This window comes from Canis lupus, chromosome 17, assembly GCF_011100685.1.
Source record: "Canis lupus familiaris isolate Mischka breed German Shepherd chromosome 17, alternate assembly UU_Cfam_GSD_1.0, whole genome shotgun sequence".
Lineage (NCBI taxonomy): Eukaryota > Metazoa > Chordata > Mammalia > Carnivora > Canidae > Canis > Canis lupus.
The window spans coordinates 24,276,643-24,290,179 of record NC_049238.1 but is presented as its reverse complement, the minus strand read 5'-3'; the positions used below and the strand labels follow the sequence as shown (position 1 = coordinate 24,290,179).

The 13,537-nt window shown below is 37.4% G+C and overlaps 1 protein-coding gene across 5 annotated transcripts in view; it reads right to left on the bottom strand.

Moving 5' to 3' along the window:
• LCLAT1 (lysocardiolipin acyltransferase 1) overlaps positions 1 to 13,537 on the bottom strand; it is a 192,605-nt gene that overhangs the window by 59,742 nt on the left and 119,326 nt on the right. For all 5 annotated transcript variants that reach the window (XM_038561190.1, XM_038561193.1, XM_038561192.1 and 2 more), the window contains one exon: positions 11,779 to 11,895. In XM_038561190.1, the coding sequence (XP_038417118.1) occupies positions 11,779 to 11,895 (117 nt within the window). The remainder of the gene's footprint in view (positions 1 to 11,778; positions 11,896 to 13,537) is intronic.

Below are 13,537 nucleotides of genomic sequence, written 5' to 3'. Positions count from 1 at the left end.
TTGTTCTTTCATAATTAAAAAAAGAAAACTGTCTTAAGATAGCATTTAGTATCAACTATACACCTGCCTTATGTGGTCCTCTAGCACTGCCATAAATATCTCCTTTGTTGCAATGAAAGGGTCCATGTAAGTTAGTATCTGTGGAATGTTTGGTCACTAGACTGAAGGTGGTAAGGGCATAACTAATCAGATGTGCAAAGACAAGCATATGAAATGCATACGTATGTGTAAGATGCTGAAAACAGATAATAAAAATTTATACAAACCATAATATACCGAGTACCTGTAATATTCATGACAGCACATGAGAGGTTCAAATAGAAAAATAAATGAGACACAGTATCTACCCTAAAAGAGCTCGGAGTCCAAGAAAGAGATAGGGGACCCCCCCCTCCCCCGCCTGCAAAGAAACACTTATAAAAAAAGAATGAAAGCAGTGATTAAGACAAATGCATAGGGACGCCTGAGTGGCTTAGCCTGCCTTCGGGTCAGGGTGTGATTCCAGGTCCAGTGATCCAGTCCCACACCGGGTTCCCTGTGAGAAGCCTGCTTCTCCCTCTCTTTCTCTGCCTCTCTGTGTCTCTCATGAACAAACAAATCTTAAAAAAAAAAAAAAAAAAAAAAAAAGACAAATGCATAAATGAGTGTTAAAAAGAGGGAACCCCAATAACCTACAGAAGTTGGGAGATTCTGTAAAGTAGAAAAGTCATCTGAATCATCTTGAAGGATTAACAGGAGACACCCAGATGACTGGGATAGTTTAGGAAAAAGCATAGCACGAGAAAAGTATATTCCACATGGCTGGACTGAAGAGAGGCAAGGAGTCACAGCAAGAACCAAGTCCAGAAAGGCCAGACAGATAGGGATTGAGCTTTGGGCAATGGTCCACTCACTATGCACAAGGCACCATTTTGTTAAGCACTACAGAGGACACAAAAACACACAAATCCTAACTGTCTTGTAAGAAACACATTGACCAACCTCAGTTCAGGTGAGGCTGTGTTCACTTCACACAGGAGGCTTCACTCCATAGGCTCCTCAAGGTCCCTAAGAGAATCCTTCTGGTAAAAGCCCCTGACCCCACATGTAAACTTGTGCTACAAGATATCTATAGAACAGATGCTTTAGGAAGAGTAATCAAACTCCACATGAACTAATTCCGACCTGAGTGTCAGTGAGTGACATCCCATTCAAGGAGAATGAATTGAGGATGTTCAGTCTCTCCAAACTTTTAGAGCTGAAACACTCTAAATCATACATAGCCTGATGTTCTGGTCCTGTAGGAGACTGCCTTTACTGAACTGCTCGTTCTCATTCTCCTGTCAGCCTCTGTGGACAGATACCCAGAGGCTATGTGAGACATTTAAAGTAAAGATGCAGTGAGGGTACTGGTCACAACAGTACACAATGTCCTCTGGGAGGAACCACAGGAGACCCTTCTCTCAAGTCCTTCAGAAATGGTCATACTTTTTCTGAGCATGTGATTTGCTTTAATCTCCTGGATCTTGTCAATTATACCTTTCAGTTTCCCTCTAGAGAAGATGCCAGAAAGCTCAAAGTCAATTTATGGACCCTTATTCTATAGAACCTTATATATTTTGTTTATTAACCTTATAACATGTATTTTGTATACCAACTTCACACCCTTATTTACCCTTTAATTCTCTAATATTGTAGGGCTGCTGTCATTGTAGTATACACACTTATATTGGCCACTTTAAATTTTTGTAGGAACATAGCAGGGTATAAAACTATATTAACCAGTTAACTGATGGCTTCAAAACATTTAAAGAGTATTATATGCTAGGCCTATGCTGAAGGCTGGGAACAAAAATGGTCAATGAGACAGACTGTATTCTAATGGTCAGGAAACTGAAAGTTAATAGATAAAAGAAGAGACAAACAAGGATACTACAGTAATGAAAACATTTATATAGGGCAAGCATAGGAGGGGAAGTACTCATATGGGGAACACAGAAGTCTAAGACAGATGAGAAGACTTCCTGAACAAACTGCTTGCCTAAGCTGTGACCTACAGGCTAGTAGGAGGGGGTTGTGCCCTGGTAGGGAAGGCTTCAAGTAATGTGCACTCTGCAAATGGGAAGCAGTTCAGGAAGACGAGGACAAAATGGGACAAATAAAGGAGATGAGAGAGGGGCCAGCAGTGGTAAGCAAGGGCCAGGTCATGAAGGCCTGGTAAACCATGTTAAAGAAAGTAGATTTAACCCTGGAGCACGGTGAAACCTGGGACAAGTTTCAGCCAGCTAACATAGATTTGCACATTATTTACTGAGACTTGCTCTTTTCTAGGCGCTGTGCTAAGTGCTTTAAATAATGTACTGAATCCTTATAAGAGTCCTATAAAATTACTCCATTTTACAGATGATGAAACTAAGGCTCACTGAGGGACACCTTGCTAATTCTGGTGATGTCAGAGGATTCTAAGCCAGGTCTTTTGGCTCCAGAGCCTGAGCACCTAACTTAGTGTGCTGCCACCTTCATTTAGAAAAAGGCTTGACATTCTAGTTTAATGTGGAGAAAGGACTGGTTAAGGAGAGCCCAGGACTAGGAAGACCAGCTGAGCCACTGTACGGTAGATAATTCAGGAGAGATATGATAGCAGTGAGAACTGAAACAATGTATCTGAGAGGTAGTAAAGAGACGGAATCCAAAGGCACTGCTTGGGAATTCACTGTCTGCGAAAAAAGCAGAGGCGTTTTATCCAAGAATGACACACAGACAGTAACTGCAGTACCTGAGGCAATGGGACGTAGTGCTTATGGCAAAGGCTCCACAGATAGTTTCCCAGCTCTGCCATTTCAAAGGTGGAAATCCTAGACTATTATTTAACTTCTCTGTATCTTGGTTTCCTCATGCATAAAATGAAGATAATAATAAAACCTCCTCTAAGAACTAAATGACTGACTTCATGTGAAGCACTTAGAATACTCTTGGCACCTAAGTACTCTGTCTCAGCCATTATTATCATTATCATCATTACACCACAAGCATTCTGCAGTGTGGGGAGTATAGGAGGAAAAGCAGTTTACGGGAATATGACAAGTTCAATTTTCAACACTGAAGCTGAAGTGCCTACAGCACCTCCAAGATGACAAATGTCACGTGTGGCTCTGTATTAAGGAAGGGCTTTATGAACAGAAGATTTAGACTTGGGAGCCTTGAGCATATGGCTGATCATTTAAGCCACCCACCTGAGTGACATGGCCTAGAATGTGTGGAATGAGAAAACAAAGGAACCCAGGAGAGCCTTATGAAAAACACTGACACTGAAGAGACACATAGGTAGGAAGAACCTGCCAAAGAGTCTTGAGAAGTGGCCAGAAATATAAGAGAAAAAATGAGAAGCCCATTTTGAGGGAGAGGGGAGAGTATTTAAACAAGAATAAACTGTGCCAGCTGCTGCTAAAAGGGGAAGATATGGATAAAAAGGTATTTGGTGGATTTAGAAATAAAATCTTTGCCCTGATAGTCTAGGTTCTTTTCGGAAGCTAAGAAGTAAAATGTGTTAGAGCACCTATTAATAAAAGGTCCACCATGCTAAGCTCTATTAGCAAGGAAAAAGATACTCAATCCAGATGTCTGCCAGGCAGAGGAAATAGGAATAGACTCTTAGAAGAAGATCACTGAAGGAAGAATAGTATTCAGGGGTTAAAAGAAAAGAGCAAAGTGCTGCAGGTTTTAGCCTGGACAGACTTAACCAGAGGCAATATTCAGAAAGCCTTATGCTTAAGGCACAGTCAAGAAGAATCAATTAATTCAAATAGGTTGGCCCACATGGCATGAAGGGGGTTTCTGAGTGGAAAAATTTAAAACGTAGATCAGAACCATATTATAGAAAGTCTTGACCAAGGAATATAGAAGTAATGCAAATATTTAAATGCTTTTCCTCCCTGGAAAATGCCTAATTATTCTTTAATTCTCAGCTCATAAGCCACCTCTTCGATGTCACTTTAGGTGAAGATAGACTAACCTTTCTTTACATCCTCAAGATACTTTCTATTCCTCTCTGTATTGATACTACATTATGATTATGATATTACACCTTATGATATGATTACGATACTAAACCTCTACACCTTACGGTACTCAAAGGAATGGGCTGTGTCTGGGTATTTCAGCAGGCCAAACAACACATATGCCCAAGAAACACCTTCTGAATAAACACATACACAGTGACATCCGAGTGACACTTTATGAAGACTGACTGGGAGCTAAGTGCAATATGGTTTAGCAAAGAAGTTGGAGGCAGGCCAGTCAGAAAGCCAGCAAGTCAAAAGGAGAAATCAGGATCCCATTCATTCAGGCCACTGTGGAAATGGAGGAAGAAGGGATGGCTCTCTAAAAGGCAACATCAATAGAATTTGGTGGCCAACTAAAATAGGACAAAGAAAAGAAATATAATTTTTTAAAACCTTAAAAAAAAAAAAAATTTTTAAAACCTTAAAAAATGTATGCCCTTTGATTCAGTAATTAGACTTGGAAATATATCCCAAGGGAATAACTACAGAGATTTATGCATACTTTGATTATAAGGGTGGTAAACTGGAAACGATTTTAACTTTGAATAGAGGACTAGTTTAACACATAGTGGTGCCTCTCTCTGCGACATCCATACATTAACATATACTTATAAAAATTATTTAAGGATAATGAGAAAACATGCACAGACTTTTAAAAACTTTCTAAAACAAAGTATGTAATCTGATTTTGTTTGCTATGTATAGGAATACATGTGGGAAAAAAACACAAGAAGAGTTTCTGTCAAAAAGTACATACCAGTATTTCTGAGAAGTAACTGACCTCAGAAGGGTATCTTTTTCTTCTTTCTAATAATTAATTTTTTCAATTTTTATAATAAATATTATTTTTATAATATATTTATTAATATTTTTATAGTAAATATCCTGTTTTTATAGGAAGTGAGCTAGTATTGAGAAAAATCAAGTCATCAGGGAATTTTTTTTGAGACTCGGTGGCAAAAAAGAAAAAATGGAACCACAATTTGAAAGGGCAGATATAAAAAAAAAAAAAAGAAAGAAAGGACAGATATTATGAGTGTCATGTTTCTTTGTTTTGCTTTAAGGATTACAGAAATGGAGGAGGAGCCAGTAAACATAGGAGCCAGTAAAGGATGTGCTTTACAGAAAAAAGGGAACCTTTGATATATTTTTCTGCTTTTAAACAAAATGCACAGTATAGCCAATGATACCAGGGAGAAGTCTTAGAAAGAGAGAAGGAAACAAAACAAACCCTACCAAGATTACATTTTTGTAGCACTTGTCATAGAAAAACTGTTAACTTACTAAACAGTGGGAAGAACATGGGCTTTGGCATCAAACAGAGCTGAAGCCATGTACCACTCTGCAGCCATGTGACCTGGGCAAGTTGCTAGAGTGAGTCTGTCTCCTAGGGCTGGCGTGAGGCAAAGTGTTGCCTTGTGCAGTCATGAGAATAAGGGGGTCTGTAGGACAGTGACTAGGGGGATAGCTATGAGCTCAGGACTCCACCTTCAGACTTTGATTCTTTCGGCAGGTCTAAGCCCAGACCTGAGCATCTATGTTCTAAATAGCTCCCTGGTGTTATTATTGCATGGGCAGGTAGAGAAACGTGAAGAACTCAGTGCCTGGCACATGGCAAGTAACTGTTAGATGGTTGTCTTTATGTACAGTAGCCTCCATAGGGCTTCTGTCACTGTTCATTAAGGCTATCATGACTTTTTTTTTTCTCATTAACACAATGCCAAGATCTGTCCTAAATGAGCAACTCAGATTTTTTGCTATGAAAGAGAGAACTAAAATGAGCAAAGAAAACAACATAAATGCCATTAAAGCATTCAGAGATTCAACCTGGGAGACTCAAAAGGTCTTTGACATGTAATCACATATAATTTTGCTAAGGCAAATTTAAATCCTTTCTGCTTTGTGATGTGTGAGACCAAGTCACTTTGCTGATCCATGTGCTTCCTACTGATCAGTATCCAAACTTAATTTAGGTTTGTTGTATTCTATTCATCACCGTAAATAGATAAAAGCTTCATTCTCTGTAAAACAGTCTCAAAGGAGAGCCAACCTCTCTGCTACCAAGATATTTGCAAATTTGGGGAAATGGAAAAGGTTTCAGGAAATATTCTAGCAAATGTCAAAGAGCTACTGTATAATTACATTTTTTTTAACATAAGGGAAAGGTCTTATCCTTTTTCATAGTTTCCAGCAATAAAAAGTCACATGAAAAGGTCAGAGTGCATGGCATTTAATGCACCCAATATTTCAATAGTCTATCTGTCTGCCTTTCTTCTTGGCCTCCTAGAATATGCTAGCTGTTAGGAAGGGTAACTGAAATGCAATCCTGGAGGAGTCTCTTTAAAATTAGAATAAATGCAGTGTGAGCCCCAGAGAATGCTGGCTCTTGCTGGCCATCTTGGTCTCTCACTGCAACATTTGCTACAGGCAAGTTGTGCTCAGTTGAACACTAAGCAAAAAGTGCAAGAAATTAAAATTGTCTGAAAACCCTGAAGACTGAACTATCTATGATTGGTAGACTGCTTTTACTTCCTAGGTAACTGCCAGCTTTCTTGGAGCAAATGAGAACTACGATAGACCAAAATGAAGGAGCCAAACACAGGACTGCTAGACACTAAGTATGTAATCTGGGGGTTCAGTAAGTAACTCTTCCTGAATACAGATTGAAGAGTTTGAGTAGGTGTGCTGATCCAAATTAGCTAGTGGGAATTTATGTTTTCCTTAGTGACTAGCCCTCTATCCCCTAGATAGTAGAAAGACAGCATCTTTCATATTTAGAATTTAGGCAAAGGAGCTAAACATGGATTAAAATATGGATTATTGGGATCCCTGGGTGGCGCAGCGGTTTGGCGCCTGCCTTTGGCCCAGGGCGCGATCCTGGAGACCTGGGATCGAATCCCACGTCAGGCTCCCGGTGCATGGAGCCTGCTTCTCCCTCTGCCTATGTCTCTGCCCCCCTCTCTCTCTCTCTCTGTATGACTATCATAAATAAAATTAAAAAAAATATATGGATTATTTTGGGATGCCTGGGTGGCTCAGTGGTTGAGCGTCTGCCTTCAGCTCAGGGCATGATCCCGGGGTGCAGGGATCGAGTCCCACATCGGGCTCCCTGCTAGGAGCCTGCTTCTCCCTCTGCCTATGTCTCTGCCTCTCTCTGTGTCTCTCATGAATAAATAAATAAAATCTTTAAAAAATATATATATGGATTATTTTAGGGGTGCCTGGGTGGCTTAGTCAGTTGGGCATCTGTCTTCAGCTCAGGTCATGATCTCAGGGTCCTGGGATTGTGCCCATCATTGGGCTCCCAGCTCAATGGGGAATCTGCTTCCCCCTCTTCCTCTGCCTGCCCTCCCCCCGCCCCCCCGCTCATGTTCTCTCTCAAATAAATAAAATCTTTTAAAAATTAAATAAAAATAAAATATGGATTATTTTACTTGGAATTTTAAAACTCAAAACTTAAATATATTTGTATGATGTTTCAGAACATTAACATATGAGGTGATTTCCTTGAATAACTTTAGCTAGAAATGGATGACTAAAAACATGATTATTTTGGGGCAAGAGTTAAGTTTTTCCACAATGGCTCCAAACCGCCTTCTTATCTATTGTCTGTTTTGTACAATTAAGTCGTCAGCTCAATCACATTCATTGTGCCTACTTTACTGCTTAGCCTCATACTGGCCTAAACTCTATGCCCTCTCCTGCCGTTAGCCATCCTTTTTTTCTGCCTACCCAAATCACATATAGTCTTCAAGGTCCAAGGGGGCTGCAGCTTCTTAAAGAAGTGTTTCAACACTATATGATTTCTCTTTGCTGAACACTCCTATAATTATTCAGCAAAATATTTATATATGATATTCCATAAAATTTTGCATGTAATTATGTCATATTATATTTTTCCTTTAGGTTTTTCCATGTGTATTCTTATTTACCCACTAAGACTGTAAACTTCTTGTAGGCAAGGTCATATTTTAAACAACATATACCTTCACACAGAATATTAAGTATTTTATTCTCACCTCCAACCACTCTAACCTAACATCAAGTTTCAAATGTACATATTTGTGCCGCCTAATGGTGAAAGGAATTATTGCATGGTTACAGCTCAGTAATTGCTTATCAAACATTTAACAAGTAATGATGGGACCAAATCTTTATTTAAAATCAAAGAAGAGTAAAACTGTCGTTAAAAATGACAAAACACCAGAGATGATGATGATATAACTCATTTTGGTGAGGATGAATTACAAGTTTAAAATTATGTGATAAATTTATTATAACTGTCAATTAAAAAAAACTTTCTCATATAAAAGCCTTTTTTTCTCTAAGTCAGAAAATTCTTTTTGGGTTTGGGTTAGTCTAGTACTGAAAAAACTTACATAATCATACTGAAATGTGATTAGAAGTACACCTGAAATCATCCATAACAGAGATCAGTGAAATATATATTGAGGAGAACACGCTAGGACACTATGCTTGTCTTATTTTTTAGATAAAAGAAAAAATATTTAACTCAACTAATACTAAGTCACCATGTACAGAACATTGCATACCCTCAAGAACGTTATAATCTAGTAAGAGTATAAAGCAAGCACATTAATGGTGAAATTTAAGGTGCTCAGGACAAATTTCTCGCTGTTACTACTATAGGAACAACACATCTGTATAACATTATATAATGGGTATTTCAGGATAAGTGTGTATTTTCTAAATGTTCTTAATCTCAGTGAAATATATTCTGAACAAAGACACAGAAGCTACTTTCCTTGTTTTGCATTTTCATTTCTTCAGTTTTTCTTGGTAAGACTTCATCCTTAGCTTATTGATGTCCTAAACTTCTATGTGCCCATTAGTGCTGACTGCCAAACTGATGTCAGCAACACTGAATTTAGTTTTGTGCATGAGCAGTGAAGATGTTATTTTATGATAATTCATTTTAATATGTGGTCTCTAGAATGGAATAATTTATTTATAATGGTTATTTGTTAAAACAGAGAGCTTGTTTTTTACATAATTGATTATCAAAAGCAAATCTCAGGGACCTAAAGATTAGAAAGTTGGGTTAGGCCCTTTCTGAGGCTTTAATTCCTTTTCTAGGGAAGGTACTCTGGGCTAGATGGTTTCTAAGATCCTCTTGGGACAGCTGGGTGGCTCAGTGGTTGAGCATCTGCCTTTAGCTCAGGGCGTGATCTGGAAGTCCCAGGATCGAATCCCACCTCGGGTTCCCTGCATGGAGTCTCCTTCTCCCTCTGGCACTTTCTCTGTGTCTCTCTTGAAAAAATAAAGAAAATCTTAAAAAAAAAAAAAAAAAGATCCTCTTCACCTCTGACCTTTGATGAAACTTTTTATGCTCACTTGACACCACACCTGATTCCTGAGAGCAGAGCTGCCCTTGACTCTTCCCCTGATGCCTCCTTCGGTGTGCCTGCTCCCCTTATCTTAGGCAGAACCATAACTTCCTCTTTTGGTACTCCCTCCATGATCTGACCATTTAAGCTTCTTTGTTTTTCTTTTTAAACTCTTTTTTGAGGAAAGCCATCCTGTTCACTATTGTTACAAAAGTGCTTTATGATTTGGAGGTTCTGTTAACTAAAATCATACTACAAATATAAGAGGCACCAAGTTATAATAGAAAGAGTGTGGGATATTCAATGAGAGGAATAACTCTGAGAAGCTCTTTCACCTCAGTTTCTGCTTCAGTTTTGCCCTACAACTTGAATATTAATAACAGTAACTACCATGTATGGTTATGGTTATTGTCAGGTTTAACTGACCTTATACATATAAAATACTTAGCACAACGCCTGGTACGTTGTAAATGTTCAATAAATATTAGCTGCTATTACTGTTATAATCCTATTTCTTTTTTTATAATTATGTTGTACAATATATTCTTCTTTTCTAACTGAAGTAAATAGAATCATCTGGGTTTCTCTTTTTTTTCACTGATGGGGGTGTGGAATCAGTTGCCAGTTCTAGCAGGAAAAATTATACACTGTGGTTGTTGACTAGTACTTTGAGTGATGACTAAGTAACACACATTCCCCAAAGTTATAAATCAACTTGCTATTAAAATATCTTCCAGATTTCAGAATAGAGAACTCTATAGATACATCCTTATCCACTATAAGATAATCTATTATCCTGCCTACATTTAGGAAGATCTTTATTAGTAAAAGATATATTCCAACAACATGCTTGTATTTATAGAGAAATCTAGTAGATGAATGTGTTCCATGATGTCAAAAATACCTTTAAAGAAATCATTAAATACTATAAGCTATCAGATTAGCGAGGAAATAGAAAACATACTGTTGAATGAGAAGGGTGAGCCTAAGCTGGATGCCACAGTTAAGTGGCAATTAAGTGGCATCACATTAAAAAAGCAAAAAAAAAAAAAAACAACAAAAACCCACCACCACTTGAATGTCTTTATACCTCCCTGTCCCATTCCACAGGCATGAAGAATTGTGTTCTGCAGGAGCTTCACTGGGTAGATAGACACTATTTCATATGCAATAAGACCATCAAGCCCATAAGTCATTTCATATTAGTTATTACCACAGAATTTCAAGAGAAAGCCAAACTAACAGGGACAAAACATTTTTTGGTTTACTCTACCAATGTAATTTTGGACTATATATTTCTTCTAAATCATGGGTACTTAGTTGTAAAGATGCCTCATCCTGGCAGAGTTCATTAACTGAAGTTCCACTTTGTATCCTAAAGTACATTAAACCCTAAAGGAACAACAGTGATGCCATGGAGAGAAGATGCAAGAACTTTAAACCTTTTCTTACATAATGCGGCACAACATCTTTCATGTTAACCACAAGCAGTTTTATGACAATTTAGCAATTATCAGATGAGGGTGATAATTTATCATAGGTATCACCATCATACAATATGGCTTGGTAGAAATCAGAGTGGAGAGCAGAAACATGCAAATAAGATTTTTCTTGAACTAGGTGACTCTGGGCTTGTAAAATTAGTAACACTTCAGCATGTTTCTGGATAATTCATTTTCCATGTATATATATTCATATATATTATTTTGTCTCTACACATGTATCAATATATATAGATACAAATAAGATGTACAATTGGTTTTTTTACATAACAAATATGAAAATGTAAACATTTAAACAAATGTGATACCATCAATGGAACCACCTAACCCTGATATGCCCAGCAATAGACATGACTCTTGACTAAGTGTGAGATAGTAGTATGAGCTACAAACTAGGAAGCAGAAAAATGAGGTTCCATTCCTCACCTATGGAAAATTATTAACCTCCTTGTATGCCAGTTCTATTTAACTATAAAATGGAAGGAGTACTTGCCTTCCTACCAACCAGAATCATTTGTTGGAAGTAGTGAAATAGTAAATGCAAAAAATACTTTTCAAGCTATAAAGAGCAATAGTATGTTAAGATACTTTCAAGACAGTTTTGGTGCTTTAAAAAAAAAAACTTAAAAATAGAATATGAGTTAATTGTATGTGTTTTCTGTCTATTGCAAGAGGACGAAAAAAATTTTATAAAGTTATCTCTGATATTTTAAAAGAATACATAATAAGACATTTTAGCACATGGGGTCAACTTAGTAAAAAACCACAGTATCTTATATCTTGAGAAAAAATATGAAAAAATGCTTCATAAATTCTAAAGGGCTACCCATAAAGTTTAGCAATTGTTGCCACTCACATAAACCATCGCCTTTTGAGATGGGTGCTTACCTTCTCTTAGACGGTCTACTACAAAAGTAAAGCCTGTAGTTCTTGGGTGTAAGACATATTCATATTTCTGAAGTCCATTCTTTTCAGCAAAATCATTACTTCGAGCCTTGCTGTTTTCTAAAAAAAATAAAAGACTATTAGAAGCCATAAAATAAAGGAAGATAAATGAGATAAGAAAACAGTGAAAGATTTGATAAAATGGCAGTTAATTCATCTGTAATTACTGAATACAGTATGTAGGAGTCAAATGAAAAGATACAAACACTTTAGTCCCTAACAAAGATCCTAGAATTTTTGTAATTTTTGGAATTTTTATAATAGGGTATTACTGATAGGACTTTTTATAACTATTTCCTGAAATTCATATTTAAATCTTTGAAATTAAACCAGCTCTGCAAGAAATTTTAAGGGGGACTCTTAAAATTCCCCTTTAAGAAGTCCAGTGGAACAATCCACAAAAAGAAGGACTGAATAGATATCATGGGGACACTAAACTCATATCTTTCAATAATAACTCTGAACGTGAATGGGCTTAATGACCCCATCAAAAGGCACAGGGTTTCAGACTGGATAAAAAAGCAGGACCCATCTATTTGCTGTCTACAAGAGACTCATTTTAGACAGAAGGACACCTACAGCCTGAAAATAAAAGGTTGGAGAACCATTTACCATTCAAATGGTCCTCAAAAGAAAGCAGGGGCAGCCATCCTTATATCAGATAAACTAAAATTTACCCCAAACACTATAGTGAGAGATGAAGAGGGACACTATATCATACTTAAAGGATCTATCCAATAAGAGGACTTAACAATCCTCAATATATATGCCCCGAATGTGGGAGCTGCCAAATATATAAATCAATTAATAACCAAAGTTAAGATATACTTAGATAATAATACACTTATACTTGGTGACTTCAATCTAGCGCTTTCTACACTCGATAGGTCTTCTAAGCACAACATCTCCAAAGAAACGAGAGCTTTAAATGATACACTGGACCAGATGGATTTCACAGATATCTACAGAACTTTACATCCAAACTCAACTGAATACACATTCTTCTCAAGCGCACATGGAACTTTCTCCAGAATAGACCACATACTGGGTCACAAATTGGGTCTGAACTGATACCAAAAGATTGGGATCGTCCTCTACATATTCTCAGACCATAATGCCTTGAAATTAGAACTAGATCACAACAAGAAGTTTGGAAGGACTTCAAACACGTGGAGGTTAAGGACCAGCCTGCTAAAAGATGAAAGGGTCAACCAGGAAATTAAGGAAGAATTAAAGAGATTCATGGAAACTAATGAGAATGAAGATACAACCGTTCAAAATCTTTGGGATGCGGCAAAAGCAGTCCTGAGGGGGAAATACATCGCAATACAAGCATCCATTCAACAACTGGAAAGAACTCAAATACAAAAGCTAACCTTACACATAAAGGAGCTAGAGAAAAAACAGCAAATAGATCCTACACCCAGCAGAAGGCGAGAGTTAATAAAGATTCGAGCAGAACTAAACGAAATCGAGACCAGAAGAACTGTGGAACAGATCAACAAAACCAGGAGTTGGTTCTTTGAAAGAATTAATAAGATAGATAAACCATTAGCCAGCCTTATTAAAAAGAAGAGAGAGAAGACTCAAATTAACAAAATCATGAATGAAAAAGGAGAGATCACTACCAACACCAAGGAAATACAAACGATTTTAAAAACATATTATGAACAGCTATACACCAATAAATTAGGCAATCTAG